General features: G+C 36.1%; 1 protein-coding gene across 1 annotated transcript in view; it reads right to left on the reverse strand.

The window, feature by feature from the left end:
* MGAT5_1 (Alpha-1,6-mannosylglycoprotein 6-beta-N-acetylglucosaminyltransferase A) overlaps positions 1-23,907 on the reverse strand; it is a 50,520-nt gene that overhangs the window by 3,375 nt on the left and 23,238 nt on the right. The window contains exons 8-15 of the mRNA XM_051209799.1: positions 23,508-23,783; positions 18,994-19,063; positions 18,028-18,130; positions 15,785-15,898; positions 12,774-12,892; positions 12,241-12,368; positions 8,352-8,498; positions 5,404-5,550 (exon numbers count right to left, since the gene is read on the reverse strand). Of these exons, the coding sequence (XP_051075263.1) occupies positions 5,404-5,550; positions 8,352-8,498; positions 12,241-12,368; positions 12,774-12,892; positions 15,785-15,898; positions 18,028-18,130; positions 18,994-19,063; positions 23,508-23,783 (1,104 nt within the window). The remainder of the gene's footprint in view (positions 1-5,403; positions 5,551-8,351; positions 8,499-12,240; positions 12,369-12,773; positions 12,893-15,784; positions 15,899-18,027; positions 18,131-18,993; positions 19,064-23,507; positions 23,784-23,907) is intronic.

The raw sequence follows: 23,907 nt of genomic DNA on the forward strand, positions 1-23,907 counted from the left end.
ATGAAGCCAGTGACAGATGTCAATTAGCTCTAGTTAATATTTTATGTTAACACGACAAGCTGTAATTAAAAATATGAGTGGCAAAGAAGCCGAAATAAAATAGTTACGATAATAATCGATAAAACCAAACATTGACGATATGGTGCAAAAAAGACGAAATGAATAGGTATGAGTGAAGAAATATTGGAACTAAAGAGATTCAGAGGACGACAAAGAGCGAAAGCATATTTACCGTTGTAACCGAATATCATGATTAAGGGCACAGCAATAGATGTAGTGACTAAATTGATGGTAATAGAAAAGATTAGGAATAAACGATATGATTTAAGAAGATTGAATTTGTGAGATAATTTTAAAACTCAAAATAACACAAAGAATTAATGCATTTTCCCCACTGTGACTGATTTTGAGTCATGCCAACCAACCACTATAGTGATAATTTTGCAGACCCCAACCAAGTTTCCTACATCTAACAACAGGGCTCAATCCAATAACAGGCGATCTTACGGACTGACCTTATGTTTTAGTTTAGCCACACTAATTTACTCAAACACCCGCTAACATCTCCCCTCAAAGTAGGTAGTGGTTAGGCGCACGTGACATGTTCCAACCACTCTCAGTCGGTAAAGATTCACTACCTCATTAATCAATTCACTATACTTGGCTAGTGTCCTAATGGTTAAACACAACATCGCTCTTTCAAATATTTCATGATACTCAGGAAATGCTTCCAAGATATCTATGATAAACACACCTGAAGCTTATGCATGTCTTTTACTTTTACAGACGATGTCTCAGTTTTAATGAGTAACACAGAGCCGACTGCTAAGGATTGTACTAGACCTTTCGTTAGGCACCCAGACATCTTGCCAACGCTACAATTGACGCAAGGTCAGAAAATACAAGAGAGCTGTATCTAGGTGTCTTAGCATGCCAATGCACCAGAGATGATGAGACTCTTAATATAAGCGAAGTTGTGATTAAATTTAATTACTTCGCTCTGTATGAACAATGTAGTGCCGAAGCAACATAAGTTTAGAGAAAGGAAATTATATTCTAAACATTCTTGCATGTTACCCAGTGTGATCAAGAGATTGCATTATGTCCTTGTCTACATTAAATAGGGAAGAATTTCAAATTGGTAACGGATAATAGTCTCAAAGAATAAAATTCATCAGTTCAAATGATTAATCCAACCGCCTTAAACAAACGTGGTTGGAGGATTTTTCTTGGTTAATATTCAAGTAAATAATTAACTCTAATGGAGAAGTATGAGAGTTATTTAGTGTACTATGGTGGTCAGAAATATGTTTGTAGAACGAATTTAGCTTATAATACTTAAAAGAGTGATATTCAACATTTTCCTCACTATGCTAACGTCTATCTGAGAAGCTGACCACGGACGTCTTAGAAATATTGCTCACATCTGCTGGGATAACCGGGTAAGTAATAGTGGTTAGACCTAGGGTATTAGAGAATGATGGTAAATCAGTTGGTGAGGTTGTGAATCTTCATCGACTGAGATGGTTAGGCCACGTATTAGGTATGCCTGAACACCGATTACCACGACGCGCAATGCTAACTGGTGTTGGAGATGGTTGGAAGAAAGTTAGGGACGGCCAAACCAAAACGTCGCATCAGTACTTGAAGTCACTAACTTCTAGTTTGAGCCATGTTGGTAGATGCAGACTACTTTGTGGGGGTGCGCGTGACTATCGTAACCAATGGTTGGAGACTGTAGGTGACATGGCTCAGAATCGATCACAATGGCGTCGGTGTATACGTTCACATACTTAATAAATGGGAAAAAGCTCGAAAATGCTTGATATTGAACATACAACCTCTACCATTTGCAACCATATAAGCAATTTAATACCGGCCTTATTATAGTCACTTCCTTACTGAATAATACACAAATACGGATAAAAAAGCATTAAGGGTATAGTGAATGAGAACTCAGGTATGGAAAACCAATTTATTGTTTATTGCAAAATCACAGTGGCTTAAACATGAAAATCATACATTGAATACATTATTTGCACATCTTCCTACATTCGTCTTTCAAATATTTCACGATTCTTTTAATTCTGTTGTTATTCCAATTGCTCTCTATTTCCCGTCCCGTTCTGTTCAATTCAATTTTATATCGACAGGTATTCCATTCTCAACTGCCGTTACATACTACTTATACCTTTCGGCATAAGTAGCATACACCACAAAGGGATTTGAATTTGGTTTGTTGCATCGTAAATAACTGCAATTACCTTAGGTGTCTTTGAATAATATACACTTCTACACGGTTGCACATAATTGTAGGTATTAAAATAGCATTTTGAAAATAGGATATATGCATATTTGCTGAACATTTTATCGCATTTTTTAAATAGAACAAATTTGTTTAAGTTAAAATTTCTAATATCTATTACATTTTTTAAAATTAATAACAGAATAAGTGTATATTTCACAATGATAAAATATTTACATACATCATTGGATTTGATTTTCAGTTTAAATAATTGTAAAAATGAACATCAAATTGATGAGATAAATAAAAGTAGAAAAAATTATGTCAGGGGTGTTACTTTACCTAGGTATGTGCTTATTCACTGATTATTCTACACATGAGTACCATTGTTAATTATACCCAATTTTTTATGGCAATAAATTGGGGTCGGTGATAAAAATAATCCATAATTTCATGATTAACATAAACATTGATATTTTATTAAGGTCAAGGTTTAATGATAGAGACTAGCTTCGAGAGGATATTTCCGGAGTTTTAATAAGAAGACGTGACCATTGGAGCTAATCCGTGTTGGATGTGAGGTAGTAACCCATCAGAAACAATGAAAGATGGTCGCGCAATGTCGTGGTTCAGTAGTTTATAGGTTAAAAGTTCGCCCGCGAAACCAAAGGTCCTGGGTTCCATTCCCTTTGGTAGGAAGTTGTAGACGCACACTGCTGATGAGCCCCACATTGAAACGAAACGGCCATCCAAGTTTTAAATGTTGGTTTGACTTTGATTGGTTCACGATTTCAATGAAGATCAATTTAACATTCGTCTATAGTCGCAGCTATAATTTAACTACTTATATCATTAAATTTCAGAAAAAAACGATTTTATTTCAATAGGATAAACATAAAAATGTTCATAATTTCGAAATGATTCAATAGGCTGTTGATATGCTTAAATCTTCATAATAAAACGACATAGATGTCATAGTCTAGATTGGAGTAAACTTTGCTTATTCGAAGTTAATGATACGCATTACTTTTTCTGCATCAAACAAGACAAATTACGCAATATTTTGTGCCTATATATAAATTGGTTTTATCAGTGACACTGTTTAGTAATGGTCAGTAATATGAACTGGAGTGGTGAATCATTGGTTAAATTATTAAATTTTTAAAGACCAGCTCATAAGTTCAAATGCTGTTTTAAATGCTCTTCGAGATTTGGGGCGGGTTAAACCATCAGCTTCTAGTTTCGATTCCACGATTATCATAAGCCGAGGCTCGTGTTATCGCAGATTGTTATCTATTGTTTTTCGTAGAAAATATAAATGCATTGTGTGCACTTTCTGCATCGTCAACTTACTTTTCCATTTGTTCTTCGCCTTTCTAGCCCTCCTCATCCACACTACGCTGTATGTTCCCCTAATAAACAAAATATCTTCTGGATAGACTCGAACCGCTAAAAATAGTATCACTAACTTTGACACAAACAATATGGCTCAAATTCAAGTACATAGACGTGTACTTACTTAGTGAATTAAATCATAATTATTATTCTTACATATGAACTAAACTCAAACCTTGAGGTGTGGCTAGTGAAAACAAGATCTGGTTGGTTATTGAGCGGCGGCAGCTTATTTATATATTTATTTAAACACATGAACATAGGTACAAGAAGGCACCAAATACATATGCACCACATAAATTATTCGATTTGTGTGAGGGCTGGAGTACTGCCCGGGTGCCCAAACCGAAACAGGCAGTTTTCTTAGAGGACCACACCCCGAGCCTTTGGCCTAAAGGTCTAATCCACAAAGCAGTGGAGCAACGTCAGGAGATACAGTCCCATGGTGGCCGGTGACCAACGATTGGTTCATACGCCATTTGTTCTCTTAGGATCCTGGAGCCCATGTGTACTATTGGTTTAGAATCAGGGTTTTCGTACTCCACTAGGTGGATCCTCCATATCCACCAACCCGGTTAAAGCTCCAGACATTCACTTTTCGTCCTCTCAATTTCGTAAGCAACACTAGTGCCACAAGAAGGCAGTGAGTAGGACTTCCCTGGCAGTGGTTGCACGCACGTGGCTATGTGAGAGCATTTCGAGAGAGAAAGTTGACTCTTTCCACTCTCGACCGCACCAGGGCATTTGGGGACAGATACTCAACTTACTGAGTGTTGAGTGAAGTAATGTCTAGCTTATACTTTGGCTCCCTATTTATGGTCGTGAATCTTATAAATGGTATGATGTGATTCGAAATGTGTATAGTGTGTCAATCGACTATCTAGTCTGGCAGAAGTGTAATCCCAGTCACTGGTCGTATTATCGTATAATAGTAATAAATCGTGGCAAGCGAAAATATTTTAGTTACGCCGTAATATTAAGCCATGTTATTATTCTGATTAGTTAAGATATATTACGTTCTAAATAAATGGTAAACGAGAAGAAGACTTGCATCTAAGATAGAAATGATCCCTTATGATGTCCAGAATGAAAATAAAAGCTTTGCGACTGATTACATAATAAACCTCAGAGAATATCACAACGTCATTGGTAAACTTGTTTACATTTAATGGATGTTGTTCACTAATGGTAAGCAAAAAGACAAATTTCATTATATTCATGATATGAATAATAAAGGAAGTTTAAACAAACTAACATATAATTGTACATAAGTAAATAGACAGTAGTTTGAAGAATTGATAATATGAGATATTTCAAAGATATATAGTATGACTGAGTGGATTATAAAAACGAGAATCAAAGTGGATTTATGCTGGTAATAAACGAATTAGCAAAAAACGTGAATGTTAATCGCATGCATTTATATCTCACTCAGACAAGGAATGTCAGAAGACAGAACCTTGTCTAAGACAGCGAAGAATAGGTACTTTGATAGACTACTACTCTTTATAGACACTTTTAAATACATAAAACTAAAATTAAAAACTTATTAAATGGTTGGTTCTGAAGCACTCAGTAAAAGAGCAAATTGTCCAGTAAGATATGTACCGAAGACACAGCAGAATGAATTAAAATTTAAAGCTTAAAATTTCAACCTCACTCAATGACTAGTCAACTAAGTTACTGGTTTCTTTTTTAGTCCCTTCCTATCGGTATATTAAATAATACGTTATCAAATAAAACTATTTAAAATAAGTACTTACAGAACGTGAAGTAGGTTTATAAGCAAAAAATGCTTGACTGCTTCTACCGTGAGGCGGATCAAAACGAGGATTAAGAAAAATAAGACCATTAGCGATTGCTTCTAAAGGCGCAGGACCTTCGTAAGGAAATCCCAATCCAATCATAATCTGGAATACATTTTAGAAAACATTCCACTAGTTAACATTACAGTGGTTTATGTTTTTACACAAACAAAAATAAATACACTCTCATTACAATTAATCAATTAAAACTCATCTCTCAACAATTTCAAAGTTACAACTTAACTCTACACTTGAATTAACTTCAATCAAATAGATCTCCACTAATTAAAGATATCACATGAAAATGTATCATTATGATACCATAAAAACATAGTTCGTTCCACATGAAATCGGTCACGTTAAACTGTCAGATAATCATGTTTCACATAATTTTAGTTCACCTTTTATAGTCAAAAATAACTAAAGGAAATAAACTAGGAAGATGCAACTGAAAATATGACATATTATACGTACAAACTATCAACTATGAATAACTGACGTCTTATGGAGGAGTACAATTTGACACAAACTTAGCGAAGAATACCATACACTTAATCACATCAATATCTGCTATTTTCATCCATCATAAATTTTAGGCTGTGATAAAGTAGACAACGCCTTCATCAAAACTCAATCAAGATTTGACTGGCAAAATTTAAATTAATGACCACAACAACATGCTGGGAGGCACACTCATAAATTACTTACATACTAATGAATCAGTTATCAAGATAATTGTAAGGGAAATTTCAGGTCCTATATCTTCATTGATTATATAGGTTCCAGTAGTCAACAATAATGACCATTCTCTTTATCTCTGTGATTTTAGAATCCAGTTGGTTTATAGATGAATATAGTCTGACATTTACGGATAGTTTGACTGTAAGACGATCACGGATTGCGACTGCACTGAGACATAACATATCGCAATGTTAGATTTGTGAAACTTCTGTCTCAAACTCAAGTAGTTAACACGTATTTCCCGATCGTTCAATTTGAGGGCCGGTGTTATGGGAATAAAGAACAGAGTAAACTTTACCTAAGTTGGTCGAGAAGAGAGTATGAGGTCAAAGTATAGCGCCTCTACTTCTGAGTCATAGTAGTACGTGGGACTGCATGTTTATTGACTAAAGTTTTCTGCAGCACAGAAATGGACGACTAAAGGAAACAGGTCGAGAGACATCGAATGAATAGTTGTGGTTTATGCAAATGTATAAAATCCTTGATTCACCAATCAAATTAGATTGTAGGGCCTCGCTCTATGTCGAGCACATCTAGGTTGTTCCAGCCTTTGGACAGGACTGATCAATATATTCATTGCTCTTAAACCACATTTTGACCTTGTCACTTATTCGCTTATCAACCTTTACTGTTTTTATGTAAGCAATGTGACTTATTTTTGTGTGACTATAAATATCGATTCACGCATGGTTAAATGGTGTCGGTTTATTCGCCTTCTCCATTGCGCGTTATTTCGTTTTGCTTTGCTTTCCGAACAGCGATTGTACGAATTATACGGATTCAAAAATCCTTTCTCGTATTTGACTTATTTAATTCCGTTATCCACCGACGCGATTTAGGTCGATGATTATACACAAGGATTAGCGGCACGTATATTCCAATAACAAGCACCAAACGACCCAATTAGTCAGATCTAGGGCGGCTAAAGGATACCAAATTAGTTAAAGTCTTGATCGAACATATATACTATGTTCTTTTCTGATGTCCTTCATAAACTTGATTGTAAACCAACAGATTTCGAAATCAAACTGTCTAACCGTGCAGTTTCATCCAAAAGACCGATTAATATGTCTAGCACTGATCTATCCTATGGTGTTGGTTTCTGAATCGCATCAGCTCAATTTTATTGGTTTCTTTCCCCTTTGATTCACAACCTTGTGTTGCGTGTGTGAGACGCCCCCAAATGCCCTGGTACGGTCGAGAGCGGAAAGAGTCAACTTTCCCTCTCGAAATGCTCTCACATGGCCACGCGTATATAGCCTCTGCCAGGGAAGTCCTACTCACTACCTTCTCGTGGCGGGGGTGTTGTTTACAAAAATGAGAGGACGAAAAGCGAATGTCCGGCGCTTTAACCGGATTCCAAACTGATGGTGCACATGGGCTCCAGTATCCTGCGGGAACAAATGGCGTATGAACCAATTATTGGTCACCGGCTTCCATGGGACTTCATCTCCTTACGATGCTCCACTGCCTTGTGGATCAGACCTTCAGGTCGAAGGCTCGGGGTGTGGCCCCCTAAGAAAACCACCTGCTTCGGTCTGGGCACCCGGACAGTACCACAGCCCTCACACATATCGAATGAGACTTGTGTGGTGCATATGTATTTGGTGCCTCCTTGTACCAATATCTAAATCTATGTGTGTGTGAGACGGTTCACTAATTCATTGGATCCATTATCATTATTTTGGTAAAGTTAATAGATAGTATTCACATTCAGAGAAATTATAGGTGACACTGAATAGATAACTGGAGAATTTAGAGAGGGGAAGAACCCTGTGAGCATAACTAAGATCAATTGTCGCTTGACTTAATTCTCTAGTGGCATAGTATTGTCACCAAAATCATCTTCACTCTGTTCATCAATCGAATTCCTATGAGATAGAATTAGTATGCATCAAACACAGAGTTCGCTGCTAATATTTCACTGATATCTTGAGAAACAAACAATGCTAGTGACTATTTACGATGAAATGCCAGTTCGTCAGCTTTGTGGTCATTAGTACGTTAAACTCTATCATCATAATTCTTAACACTATTTAATGTTGCACATTTCTGTGAGTCAGATTATCAAATAGTTTCTTACTAAGTCCAGTTACAATACATTGAAAAAACCCAACCTTTTTAACAGGACAATTCAACATGAATGCAATTGCATATAAACTTACTTGAGCTTTCGACATTAACTCTAAATATGGTTGACCATATTTCATTTGATGTATATGCACAAATTTTGGCAACTTATCAACGCTATCCATCACATTTCCATGTAATTCAAAGTAATCAGATAAAATTTTCAAATAATTTGTTTTATTCTTAAGAGAAAAAATGATTTGATGATGTACACAAAGATGAGTAAATTAATGAGAGAAACAATAAATAACAATTAATGAATATAAAAAATGCAGTTAAGTCAAATAAAACACAGTTGAACATTCATATTTTATTTGCAATGAAAGAAAACAATGAACACAGATTTTGGTGGGTTATTTTACTACAAAACAACGCGCAAAATGCAACTGATCTATTGATAGTACAATACTAATTATGTTAAGTATCTGAGTGTGAATGTTGAATAAGTAACTAAATCAGTAAGACTATTTTGACCAAATGATGATATAACAACAATAGTTACTTCACAATCTAGTGTTACTGGATTTTATCGAAATGGATAGATATATGAATTTAATTTTAGCCCAGAGTAGAGTTTGGGTATTTATGTTATTGAAGTTTTTTAAAACTTACACCTAGCTGAAATCAACTCTTAACATTACTGAAGTCAGATGTAATACCAAAGATGTGGAAAAAATACACAAGAATCATCCAGTAAAAATATAAAACAGAGGTGAACAAGGATTGAAAGTGTAAAATGGATCAAGTTGGTCTCGGTAGAAAAGATAATGAATATAGAAAAAAATTTATAACATAAGAAATATGTCGATAATGGTTAAAAACGACATCTCTAATAGTCGTTAATGATCTACGTAAACCGATCAGTTAGTTTCAAAGCTTACAACGCTCTATTTTAAATTATCTTTGAGATAAATTTTTTATTCTGGTGGAGTACGAATTGTTTTTACTTGTAAGAACCTGATTTAGGGAAATGTTAAGAATAAACGGCCGGTCTGGGCCACCCTGATGTACATTTATCAATTTACTTAATCTTGCGAAGCAGGTTATATTGGCCGCATAAATCGCAAACCTACTAAACGAATATCCGGGCACAATCCTGCATGACTGTATCTAAAAAGGAATGGAAATCAATCAATAATTCAGCCCTTGAATGGATAGTCGATTCTGGTTATATCCCGCGAGAATCATCATTCAAGATTATCCACGAAAACAATTGGCTGGAATAAAGTTTGGATTGGGAATTTGTGTACAACTGAAGCTATATTAATTTATTAGTTCAAATCTGATCACTATATACAAAAGAGTCATGTTCAATTTTGTTATTTATTCATGGTCTTATCACACCGTCTAATTTTTACAAATCGTAAGTGCTAATTACGATCTTGTTTGTTATCTTCTTCATAAAGTAGACAGCTACCTTTTAGAATTTTTATATAAATAACTATTTCTTATAATATTTAAGACTGATGCATAACTTGACCTTTCGGCAATTTTGATCATGCAGAAGGAAAGAGAAAAGAAGTGGTGAAAGAACGGGTCCTTGTCGCACACCTTCATGAGACAGGAGAGATGTTGAACACTCTCCTTCAAACACAGTGTACTGTTGTCTACCAGAGAGGTAGGAACGTAGCCCATTGGTTATCCAGCTGTCAGTGTTGATGCTGATTAACTTGTTAAGTAAAAGTTGTCTTGACATGGAATCAAAAGCAGAAGCATAGTCCAGAAAAGTGCATCGAACATACTATTTACCTTTTTCCAAGCTGAACACTATATTGTGATGCAAAAACAACAACGGCATCTAAGGTGCCTCTTTTGCATTTGTAAGTAAACTGATACGGATCGATGAGTTCTTTTATTGCAGGTTGAAGTGGGAGTATCAATAATTTTTCCATCGTTTTGAGGAAAGGTGAAGTTATTGCTATGGGTCTAAATTTCATACTCGTATCACCAGATACTTTCTTAGGCATAGGGATTATCTTTATCTTTCTCCACACTTTCGGTGTGAGATTAATTGAGAAGGATACTCGTGAATGGATAACATAGGACATCAGCAAGTTTTAAGAAGGAGGTTTGGGATACCATCAGGTTCTAAACATTGGGATGAATTAAAAGACTGGAGACATTTCCGGACATTAGTTTCAGTGAAACTAGAAACACAACTATTCTTCAAACGTGTGGATGTAGGGAGTATGACATCAGATGACTGACGTATAAAAGACTTATTTAAGTCACAAACATTCAGCTGGTTATCGCTTCTAATGTGCCTGTCACCTTTAAGTTCTTTATAGAGTTCCCACATAATTGGAGAGTTTTTACGAGATAGGAGTTTTTGAGTAAACATAGAGTTGAGACGTCTAATCTCTAGGTTTATTAGACGACTTAGCTTACGAATTTCAATAGAGTGTGATAGATAATTTAACAGTAAAGCCTTCGTTATCTCTGTAGACAACACATCATTAGCAAAATATTCCGAGAGAAGTGAGCTATTCGCATTTGACCACACATAATCAACAGTTTGTTTCGCCAACATTCAGTTGGATTGGTTGTTGTCATCAATTGTCCTATAGTTGTCTGCGTATGTTGACCTAGTTCTTATTCAACATTAATTCCGTTTTAATTCAATGTGATGACTACTCAGTACAGTATTTGTTACTGATTTCCCGTATGACATTTTACTCTGTGATATTAAGTTAACATGAACTATACTCAGCATATGATTTGTTGTAACGAAGTATTTTTTATATATGTGATTTTGTTCTAATTATTAATCAAAAATGAGTGCATGAATCAATATATAAATGAGTGTGATTCCGACTAGACTCGTCGTGGTTGTTCGTGCTTCTGACTGCTTGTGGAATATATTTACCTCTCTCGAACTTGGACTTCTCTCTCTAGTTAGCGGAGCTGGGACGCGTCGAAACAGCTAGCTTATCTGTCGTAGTGTCACAGAGTCTTCGTTCCGTTCTCAGATTAGGCGAACTCGTAATCGCTTCAAACATAGCAAATTTGGAGACGGGGGTGGGATATTTTGGCATATGTTGACCTAGTTTTTGGCCTTATAATGATTTATGATTTTTTTAATTGGTTGATACATGAAGTCGATTTCGTCATATTTTATTAGGTGCTGACTGATCTGAAAACCAAACTTCTAAAAATTATCTGGTCTTTTTATTCCCTTTATCAAAGATCAACTTCTTACAAATGTTATTTCAAAAGAACGAAAACACTGCAACATCCATCTACCACATACAGAATTGAAAATACCTAGTGATGGTTTTTCTAAAGAATGACTATCCATATATCAAACTCATCAAAAATCACGAAATAAAAATACGGATACCAACAAACGAATAATCCATATACGAAGGGCATGTTGAATTCGCAATTAGTTAATTGAGACTGTTTGAAATAGGTTAAGCTTACAAGCCACCAAAATTAATTTGATCGACCAGATATAAGGTCGAAAACTAGGTCAAAATGTAGGACAACCAACGTATATATACACATGCAGACAATTACAGGACAACTGATGACAACAACCAATTAAACTGAATGTTAGCGAAACAAGCTGTTGATTACGTGTGGGTAAATTCGAATAGCTCATTACTATAGGGATATTTTGCTAATGATGTATAGTCAAGGTAGATAATGAAAGCTTTATGATAAAACTGCCTAGTTCAAAAACGTTTTCACCAAAATCATCCCGCTTTAGCTTAAAATCTTTTTGACAATTTCATACATATGGCTAAATCCCTAAAACAAATTACAGGTAATTTGACCATAGGTGTCTTTGAAGCATTGTTCATGTATAATGAATGATTTTAATTTAAATATAATTACAATGGAAGAAATTCACATCTAAAAACTCAACAACTTGACTACCCCACACATAATTTATTGATTATAATATGTAAAGGAACTTACAGACCACATATAAGCCTCTTTTCCGTAGACAAGAGCAACAGGTTTAAATGATGATTGATGAGAGAATTTAGATTTGGGTGGAAGTATTTCAGCAACAAAACCCAGAAATGTATTATCCGGTGAATGAGCTAGAAGTACCAAAACAAGGAAACAATAACAACTACAAAAATGTACAAATCAGAGTGAATTAAATGAATTTCCAAAAAGTAATAACACTCAATTATTGTTGAGAATGTGTAGGCTGAAATAACATATTATAGCAGAAATATGTAGTGAATGAAATCGAGCATGAATTAAGACAAAGTAATAATAAAAGAACCGAAGGAAAACTAATGAATATGGTCATAATTAAGAGTACTGTTGAAATTGATTGGTATATTCTGAAGAAGGGACTTCAAAATCTTCAGTTCTACAAACGCATTATTTTTATTTTATCTAACCCATCTTTGTTGTCTGAATGTCTTTGGTCGTGACTAAACCATCCAACTCAAAGAACAAAATTCCACTAAAATGTGAAATAATGGATAACTTACGGAAAAATGTATAGAATTGCTGTAAATTCAAATGTAATCCACTCCAAAGTTCTTGTTTACGATTATAAAGAGCTTCTGTTCCAAATGTATCCAATATACGAAATTTACATAATGGAGTCCTTAATTCGGAGAAAACACGATACAAAATGGATTTTTATTACGCATTTATTGTATATAAAAGTTTGATAAACCTAATAGGGTCAGTGGTTTTATAAACTTTAAAATAACAAGCAAACTGACAGTTGAAAGTGGCTTTTATCTTCAATTTACATCCACCAGAAAACCATTAAACAATTACTCTGTCATTCAGTGATCGTTCTTTATTCTAATGTGAAATGTATTGCTAGTCATAAACTGTAGATAAGACCACTCGGAATGCAAAAGCATCACCAGTGCAGGAGAACCCTGATTAAAACATATCACTTAAGTACCGAAAATATAGACAACAGGAAAGTTAGTTTTAGTAACAAATAAGACTCATTTAATCAGAGTTGGTTAAATTAATCAAGTAGTTTAAACGATCATGTCCATTTCATGTCATAGCGAGAGCGAAAACAGATTTAAAAATAGCCACATACAAACATACTAAATAGTCACCGATAGAACTAAAATTGATTTTCGAAATTCACTTTTAACTATTCCTTAGAACAACAATAAGTAAATCATAGAAGAAAGAGAAGAGGAAGACAATCAAAAAAATCAACTAACAAACATGAATAAAATTTAGTGATTATACATGCCAATCATCATCAAACATGTCCAAAATCTGAAGCCCGAAAATACACTCTTATATCACGCTTGTTTAGAATCCTCTTGATTTCTTTTGATCTTATATTACACAGATAAGGAAGACCAACAGGTTGAATTGAATAGAGTTTTGTCGACACTTAAGGATAACAAACACCCCAAAGTTTATAAAGATTATTAGAAATGAAAGAAAAATTAAACTAGAATGTATACCGAAAGACTGGAAGTTCATCGTAGTCAACCCATACCGTAGTGGAACATCGGAAGAAATCAAGAAGATTCGAAACAAGTATGATATAGGAGTGTATTTTCGGGCTTGTGACACAATAAGATCGACGTTAGTGAAAGTTAAGGATAGGTTTCCAAAGAAAGAACAACAAAATATTGTCTATGAGACCAACTGTCATGATTGTAATGCAGCTTATGGGGGAGAAACGTCTAGACAATTGAATGTAAGGTTGAAGGAAAACAAACTGTTTGAAAATGTTCCCAAATCCTCGGTCGACCTAAAGAAACTTGGGAATAAGTCCGAGATACGTTGGAAACAAGACACAAGATTAATTTTTAAGGGATCAAAATACTTCAGAAAGGTTTTAATACTCATAAAGAAAGATTGACAGCAGAAACGCTGTATATATGGGCGAACAAGAATAGCCTGAACCAAAAGGATGGTATTCAACTAGCAATTACTCGGCAAATATTTATTAACAAGAAATTGGACCCATTCTTTATTCAACCTGTTTATTTCAAATGCACCGTTATATTGACAGAAATTGATGTCATTTTTAGCAATACAATTATGTATTTGATGATTCTCATTTTAATATCAGAAGGGGGTTTTGTGGAGATTTTAGTAATTTCAATTGTTGAGATCATGAGTCAATTGAAGCTAGACCACCATGGAAAACTTGGAAGCACTAGACGGTCGTTTCGTCCCATTGTGGGACTCCTTAACAGTGCGAATCCTTCACATACCTGTAGAGCATCATCGATGAACAAGGAGGATCAGGTGCAGACGTAAGGGCGAGGATTAGCAAAGCAAGCGCCGCATTCCTACATTTGAAGAACATATGGAACTCAAAACAACTTACAATCAATATCAAAGTCAGAATCTTCAATATGAATATCAAAACAGTTCTACTGTACGGAGCTAAAACTTGGAGAACTACTACAGCTATCACCAAAAAAGTACAAGTATTTCTAAACAGTTGTCTATACAAGATACCATCAGCAACAGCCTACTGTGGGAGAAATTAGGAAAATATGCTGCAAGTAGATAGGATATACATTACGCAAATCATCAAACTGCATCACGAGGCAAGCCCTAACCTGGAATCCTGGAGGGAAGCGGAAAAGAGAAGGCCAAAGAACACATTACGTCAGGAAATAGAAGCAGATATGAAAAAGATGGATAACAACTGGAAAGAATTGTCCAGGACAGGGTTGAGTGGAGAATGCTGGTGAGCGGACTATGCTCCTTCACGAAGAGTAACAGGCGTAAGGAAGTATATATTTACAATATTCAATCTATTGAATTTATTTACACTCTTTCTATACTATACTGATGTGTCTTCAAAATAACTTCCAACTAAAGTCTCTCATATAAGTAATTTAAACCCATTTTGTAATTATGATTTTTAAATATCACAGATAGTAAGCAGATGACAGGTAACCAAACGAACTAAAATGAATTTATAATATTCTGCTAGAATCTTTGTTCTTACATAGTAAAAATACTTCATTTTCAGTAATGAAAGTTGCTAATAATTTTTCTTCTTCAAACTCAAGATGATTAACTCATAAATAAGATGAATACCGATTACTAATTAGACTATTTCTTGTTCTCAATGACTATTGATATTATTATTATTCCGTGCATTTTAAAACAAGAAGTATACAGAAATAATACAAGGTAGAAATTGTATAAAATAAAGTTGTTTAAGAGGGTTTTATTGATTTAGTTAGAAATTAACATTTTCACATAACAAATATAAGATAGCATCTTTGTTATTGAGATGAAGAGCTGATTGTCAATAGAAAAATATATAAAATAGTTTAACTGTAGTACACGACAGTAGAATAAACTGTAACACAGAAGTTACGCATAAAACTTCATCTAGAGACATTGAAACAATTTCATTTATTTAACAGGATAGAAAATAAGTGAAGCATACTTCAATTTATTTCATAAAGTATGTACAAAATGGTGAAATTTAATTTAAGTTATGCAATATTTTTCATTAAACGTAAATCTATAAACTAACCGGATGTTCATTCCTTTCAAATTTCTAAATCCTATAATATCCGTGTATATTAAATCGTATTTATTATTTTCTACCTGACAAGGTATGGAATTTGAGTAGGGATGTAACAATTTTCTATTAATTTTAATTGAGAGAATAAACAAAAACAAGTAGAAAGAAATTAATTAATATGGGTTCCTAACAAACATAAATCAATGTGGATAGAAAATTCACTGAATAGGGGAGGAAACTAATAGGCATTTTTAAGATTTCAGTCAGATTACGATGTAGCGTATGTGTCTGAATTTTTCTTCCTCTAAGTGCGAAATATTGTTTTGGGACTGGTTTATGTCAACTCTAAGATTGGTCATAGGAAGCGAAATAACTGTACGAGTTGACTACTTACTTCTTCTAGGGAATCACGTCACCTCGAGTGAGTTGATTTCTGATGGAAGCTTGGTTGGTATTTGGCGACTTATGTTTCTTGTGACATAAGCGATATGTCCATCTGTTAACTGAACTGCTAGTGTACTGGCCAGAGATAGACTCTATTACCAAACGGGTGTAGAACATCATCTATGAAATAGAAGACACGTATATGTTGCAGGCTTTTGATAGCAAGCGTCTTCAAAGTGTTGCCGCCGCACTGAATGAAAACGAAGCCAGAAATATAGAGTCTAGATGCATAGTACCAAGTAGAGATAGTAAATTGGTTGGCGAGGTAATGAATCTTAATCAACGGAGATGGATAGTACATATTTTGTGTATACTGGACCACCCCTGCTTAGAAAAACAATGCCAGCTGGTGAAGTACTATGTTGGAAGAAACCTAAGTGCAGCCAAACCAAGACATGGAATCAATCCACGAAGTCACTAAATGTTTAACTGAATCATGATGGTAGATATAGACTACCTGTTTCGAATCTGTGAGTTAACCATGATCAGTAGTTGGCTCAGAGTTAATTAAGATGACGCAGATGCATTCACCTTTTATTTTTCCCCAGATCTTAAGTTCCAGTGTTCTACCATAGATACTTTTCATTGTCTTTTTGAACCATGTTCTGAATATCTAGTTCTTTTAATTGCCATTTTCACTTCATTATTTCGAATTATCTACGAATTATGTTGTTAATTTCATCTCGTCACGTTAATCTGGTATGACAACTAATAGTAATGCACATTTGTTTCAGGCTATATAATGATTATGATTAATTGATAACGTTTGTATGCCTAATGCATTCTTTAATCAATTACACAGATTTTGAAAAATAAAAACTGATTATTTAATATATCACTTAACGCATAATTTTCATAACTTTCAATGTAGGTAATTGTTTATCTCACGAAATGTACATGGCCCGGAGGCAATGAGGTTCACCATGTCGTAATGTCATACCATCTAGTAGGCAGCTATATCGTCAAAAATGATAGATGCAAATTTTCCAAGTTAAAACTTCAGCAATATATCAGTTATATATATATTATATACGTATATCAAGTTCAACAGTATTCCACACTTTAAAAAATAATCTGAAAAGTTTATAATAATGAAATTTATTGTCTATAAATAATAACTTGCATTACCTACCAAACACAGTATTCTAAAATGTATAGAGAGATTTTAGTTTGTGTTGATCAAGTTGATGAACGTAAACTATTAAATAATGATGAACTGCTTAAACTCCATGACTATAAATTTGTCAACTATGAATATATCACACTAATTATCTGTTTAATAATCATGTCAATCGACTTATTGTGTATGTTAAATGCAAATATACATATCTTCTTTATAATGCTTATAACTTTACACGAAGCTTAATTACTTCATAATTACAAGTGGAACAACAACAGTGACTAATGTATCCTCCTTCACGTCTTCCTTCAGAGAAACATTAGTCAAAATTGCTAGTTAAGTTATACGATGAAAAAGGTACGTCAAAGGAGTAAAACTATTGAAAAATGTTAGTAGATAAGGATTAATAGAATCTAATTATTGATGACAAAAAAACATTTTAATAACTTTTCTGATTATTACTAAGTTGTATGTAAAAATGGACGGAAAACTATTGTTGAATAAGCTTCATTATAATTAAACAAATGGTGTTAAAATAAGCTATTATTGTTATTATCAGCACGACTATATGTTACATAGCAAATTTGGAAATGTATAAGATAAATCTAAGAGTACTGTGAAAGTGCGCGTGTACAGACATATTCACTGTATAAAAAAATAACTTCACTTTCAGAAAACATAATCTTACAATTTTGCTTCAGCAGCTTCAAAAGTAATTGTTATGTTGTGTCCAAGAATATAGAGGGCACCTATGAGATCAGTCCATTGAACAAGTTCACCAAGGGGACCACCTGGAATTGTATTAAAATGGATAAGGAAATGTGACTAAATTTTGCTCTTTTAGTAAGTGTATACATCGAATTTAAATGATATACATATATAGATATAATCACTTATGTTCGTTATTATTTTTGAAAATATATAGAAATACAAAATCTCTTGGTTGATATTACAAATGGGATAGATTTAACCTACAAATAAACTATTGGCATGAGTAACTAATAGATATGAAATTAACATTGAGAAAAACTTGATGATTTTCCCTAACCGGTGAATCAATGGAGTCGGTTTTCGATCATGTAATAAGAAGACGAAGATTATCAGAACGATGTGATATATTAGCGCAATACATTTCGAACAATCTGATCACCCATATACTTGTTAAGAACATTTATATATAAAAATAAAAGGTCAACTAGACTGGAAATGGGGTAAGAGGAGACAAGGATAATAATAATAATAAGAGTGAACATAATTTGAAACCTAATCAATCTGGATAATAAGTCAATATTACCAGGGTAGGTTTAAGGTGACAACAAACTGTTTTTGAATGCACATAGTTCTGATAATCTTCTTATTACATTATCAAAATTTATCAAAGGGACTAATTGCTTTAAATTTCTTAAAAGGAGTCGGTTTTATTAATTACCGAAAGATTTGAAAAACTTTTTTTCTTGAAATCACAAATTACTTATTCACTATTCACGTCATTAATGAGATGTGTGAATCAACTTCGATAAGTGGATGTTAAGATAGGTAGAAATCATGTACGAATTACAATAACTGAATAACAAATCAATTGATCACATCTTCATTGATTTCAAAATTACAAATAATTTTTTTCTAAAAAATAATAACAAATATAAGTAGTTACCTTTAGAGATATATGATTCGAAAGAATTCTTATAAAAATCATTCGATAAAAATCCCATATGAAGTAGAATCTATTTAAAATAAACGCAAATGATATCAAGTGAATTGAAAGATAAATATATATTTATAGGTAGGATCCGTTCATTTATTCCTGCATATTTGAAAATAAATAAAACACAAAACATAGATAATCACGCGTAACATGAGCTAAATAAATACAGAGAGAAAGTCGTTTGGGTGGCCTATGGGGACTTGTTGATCGCAGATCAGATAACGGTAACCGTCTACTGAAACTGTGCACAGACCACAACATGTTTCTGGCTAGCACTAACTACCGGCACAACCATTGCCGATGTGCCACCTAGAGTCCTCCCTCTGCATCTCAAGCCTGGACTCAGATTGATCACATCGCGATCAGCTACAAGACTGCCGCTCCTTTTGGAGTACCTATCTCGACTCTGATCATGCCGTTGTTTGCGCTAATCTTACCTTACTTTTCCGTGGCCAACAAATACATCGTCCCAAACGGATCGATGTCAGTAAATTGGTTGCAGCTCCTGTTGCCAGTAAATATCGAACCGAGCTAGGTTCAAGGCTAGATACCAACCTACCGAAAAGTATAGATGAGCATTGGTTGCAATTGCATTACGCCAGGAAAATGGTGAGTGAAGTCGCTTGTGACTACGCGAAACGTCCCGCTGATAAGCACTGGGTTTCTTCAGGCTTTTAACAACTCATTGAAGCCTGTCTATCCACTCCGGGTGGCCGTGATTTTGATCACAAACGACGACTGTTGCGCAATGAAACTTGGAAAAGCCAGCGTACGGACCGACAAGCCTAGTGGTCGGAGCGTGGAAGCAGCAGCTGAACCTTGCAACTGCCAGAAGCCCTTTCAACTTATACTGGCCACTGGCAGTAAGAGGTCTGGTATGAGTGAAACGATCTGTGAAAATGAAGGGATGCCAATCACTAAAATCTATCAGCGTCGTGGACGATAGGCAAAGTTTTTCGAAGAGCAGTTCAACAGGTCTGCTGCCCCGGCAACATCAGTCGGACTGTACTACCCTCCACGGCCTGTGACAACTGACCCACCTAACAAGGAGGAGGTCCACGGGGAACTATGAATTTTGAAGCGCTACAAATCACCGAACCCAGATGATTTACCTCCGGCCCTTTTTAAAGATGATGGTGACTTCCTGGTTAAGGAACTGACCGAGTTATTTACAAAGGTATGGTAATTAGAAAGCGATCCAAAATATTGGACTGAGTCGATAGATGTCCCTATCTTTAAAACGCGTTCATGTCGTTTCTGCAACAATTATCAGGGGATAAGTCTAATTCAGATCGCGTCCAAACTATTGTATTCCGTCATACTATGTAGAGTGTCTGACATAAGGAAAGATTGACTCGTGACGAGCAGGTTGGTGTAAGGTAGGGGTGACCAAACCAAAACTTGGTATCAGTCCATGAAGTCGATGGAGGTTGGACTGAGCTGCATAGGTAGGTTCGGACTCTCCAGTTGAGGTTCGCATGATCATCTTAACCATTGGTTAGAAACCTTGGATGAAATAACATGGAAACTTTCCCATTGGAACATGTGCACTCATTTCTTGAGCTCATTTAAATCTTAAGTTTGTAAATTATTTTAAAATGTTTTTCTGTTTCACGAATCTGTATTTTCTAAATTCACATGTTCTATGCCTAATACTTCCTATTACCATTAATACTGTTACCACGTTTACTACTATGTCATCAGTGTGGTGGTGTGATGCCTTGAGTCGATGCACTTATGTACCAGGCTCTACTCTGTCTATGACTAGCTATCGAATGCCCTGGTACGGTCGGGGGTGGGGAGATTCCACTCTCCCTCTCGAAATGCTCCCACATGACCTCGCGTATACAGCCACTGCCAGGTAAGTCCTATTCACTGCCTTCTCGCGGAGGGGGTATTGTTTACAAAATTGAGATGTGTCAAAGCGAATATCCAGCGCGCCAACCGGGTTGGTGGACACGGAGGTCCACCTAGGGGAGTTGGAAAACCCTGATTTCAAACCGATGGTGCACATGGGCTCTAGAATCCTTAGGGAACAAATGGGGTATGAACCTATTGTTGGTCACTGGCTACCATGGGAATGCATCTCCTTACGTTGTTCCTTTGCCTTGTGGATTAGACCTTTACGTCAAAGGCTCGGAGTGTGGTTCCCTACGAAAACTACCTTTTTTTCGTTCGAGTGCTAGTGCAGTACTTCAGCCCTTACACAAATCGAATGAGGAAGTGTGGAGTAATATATTTGGTGCCTCCTTGTACCAATGTTTGTGTTTAAATAGACTTACATCAACTTGCCATTCAGGTCGACTGGAGATCATGGGAAACCAAAGTGTGGCTGAAGGCCAGTTGAACTGATCCCTAAAGTGTTCTGCCCATCGACCCAATCTCCTGGATTAAGAATGAATAATATGTCCATCTTTTTCCGAGATAGTTTCGCTAACAGTTGGGTTCCTAATACCGGTTTCCTTGAAAAGTCTGAACAGTTGTCTGCTATTGCCTATTGCCACTGCCTTTTCCATCTCTCTTGCTTTCGCCACCCACCACTGTTCGCGATCGGTGCGTAGGCTTCTTATCAGCCTGCGCTTAAGCTGACTCCGCTCTTCGTCATGTTCAGAGCCGGATGGTTCACCCTACTAGCAGATATCACTGCTGTTTCCACAGCTTTTGTGATATCATCCCACGCTGCATCGGGATGGGCATCACTTACATGGCTGCCTAACTGTTTTTCTAGTTGTTCCTGAAATATACTCTTAGCTTGACTATCATTAAGTAGGGCCCTAAGAGGTTTACTTGCAGCGTCTTTCCTACGTCCAGTAAGACGCAGACAGATACGCGCTCGTACTAGAGCATGATCTGAATCTAAGCATGTGCTCCAGAATGAGCGACAGTCTTCTATCGAGCCCCTCCATCAGTGGCTGATAGCGATGTGATCTAGTTGGGTTCAACGTTGGGATGAATTAGGGGGTCGCCGTGTTAAAAGATGTCTTTCATTATGCTTGAAGTTAGTATTTGCTAGAAACAGGCGGTTATCTGAGCATAGCTGCAACAGACGGTCGCCATTGTCTGTCCTTTGAGCCACGACACTCATATTTTACATCATCTGAGCTGCAGTCAGTGGGAGGGTAGGCAGAGACGACGAAGAGGCAATGACGAGTGTCCCTATCTTCCCGAGTCCTTACTGTTCTGTTCAGTCGGACAGCGCGCAAACGACTGTCTACTGGGATCCACTCTAAGAGAGCTAGTTCTGCCTTAGGACTCAATACTATACCTACACCGGCGAGGCCACGGGAAGCAGAATCAGGGCTTCCAGATACACGAAGTGTGAATCGAGTCGGTTCTTTATTTTGGCATGGTGAGGTCAGATGAATGACGCTACTCGGATCCTGTATGCGCGTTTCGGAGACGCAGCACACATCGATGGCGCGAGATTCTAAAGTCCTAGCTAAGGAAGCCTGCTGTCCTATTTGGCACAGTGTTCGGACGTTAAAAGCTCCTATGTGTAGTTTAAAGCGTGGTTTCAGGAGACCAGGAATAGCGTTCTGCGTACTCGAATCGTTTGCATTAGCGACGCGAGGTAATAAAGGGACGTGAGAAGGATTAGTCGTGAAGATAAGAGTTATTAGGAGGTGTAGGAAGGATTTGAATGTGACCAACTTGGTCTCGTGTGCTGTTACAGGTATGAGGGCTGATGTCACTTTCCGGCTGCCCACATCGTGAAAGGATATTTCTTGAGGAATCTGAAAAGGAAGTTGGATTAATGTTGGCCTTAACAATCTGGGAGCGTGACTGCAGAGCCAAAGGGACAACTGTTTGAGGCCGGTCGCACGGCCTTTTTGTGGGAGGTTTTAACGTGTTAGCTCCGTTCTTCAAAGTGCCTTACCGCCGGAGACAGAAATCCGTGAGGCAAGGTGAGGCGTGACATTTTTGGGGTCGACCTTTACTAACTCCTTCCTTCCTTGTGAGAACACGGCATCACTGTAGATGATGGTTGTCAAAGGGGAACACATTACTGCTGTCACACCCCTCTACAGTCAGCAGTATGACTTCGCCCTCCGACTTTGAGTGGCTACTTCTAGTCTTACCGTTCTCCAATCGACTTGTCTGGCAAGGTAGAACCTACAGAAACATATGTTCCAGCCAATATAGCTCGATTGGGTCATCACGATAGGCAAGCCCGACCACCACGCCAAGGTAGAAGCTACGGTCAGGACATTTGTCTATGAAAGAAAGGAGGATATAACTTGTTTATTGAATAAACCTAACACACTAAACTCAAATCAGTCTTTCATATGGAAAGAGGAACAACCAGCTTCCTTTCTTTGACACACTTATAAGTAGAAGAGAAACTCGTTCAATAAAACAATCCATTTTTAGAAAGTTAGACTGGACAGGCCAGTACCTTAGTTATAATAGTTATATATATATATGCAGAAGTATTGCAATAACTGCACAAAACGCACACTCACATTGAGCTTTGGTCTTCCAAATAAAAACGGCTGACCTATTAGTTTGGTAGACTGACAAATATCTGCACAAGCTATATCATCAGGCGAACAAAATTTACACTGATCCAATGATGAATAATCAGCTTGTGAAAAATTAACTCCATTTATATAGTGTTGAATTCCTGCTAACCAATCAGGCCACATACGTTTTAGCCGTGTAGTCATAAACGATTTCGATAATAAATGATTTTTAGCTAAGGATAATATGCCAAGCAAACCATTAAGATCTCGAGTTATCTAAGAAAAAGTATATACAAAATAAATAGCCGTTATAAAAACAATCAACAGGGCGAGACTATAATTTATGGACGAACCAATCAAATTTAGGATAACGGGTCTCGGATTTTAGAGCAAAATTCAT

This window comes from Schistosoma haematobium, chromosome 1 (genome assembly GCF_000699445.3).
Source record: "Schistosoma haematobium chromosome 1, whole genome shotgun sequence".
Taxonomy (NCBI): domain Eukaryota; kingdom Metazoa; phylum Platyhelminthes; class Trematoda; order Strigeidida; family Schistosomatidae; genus Schistosoma; species Schistosoma haematobium.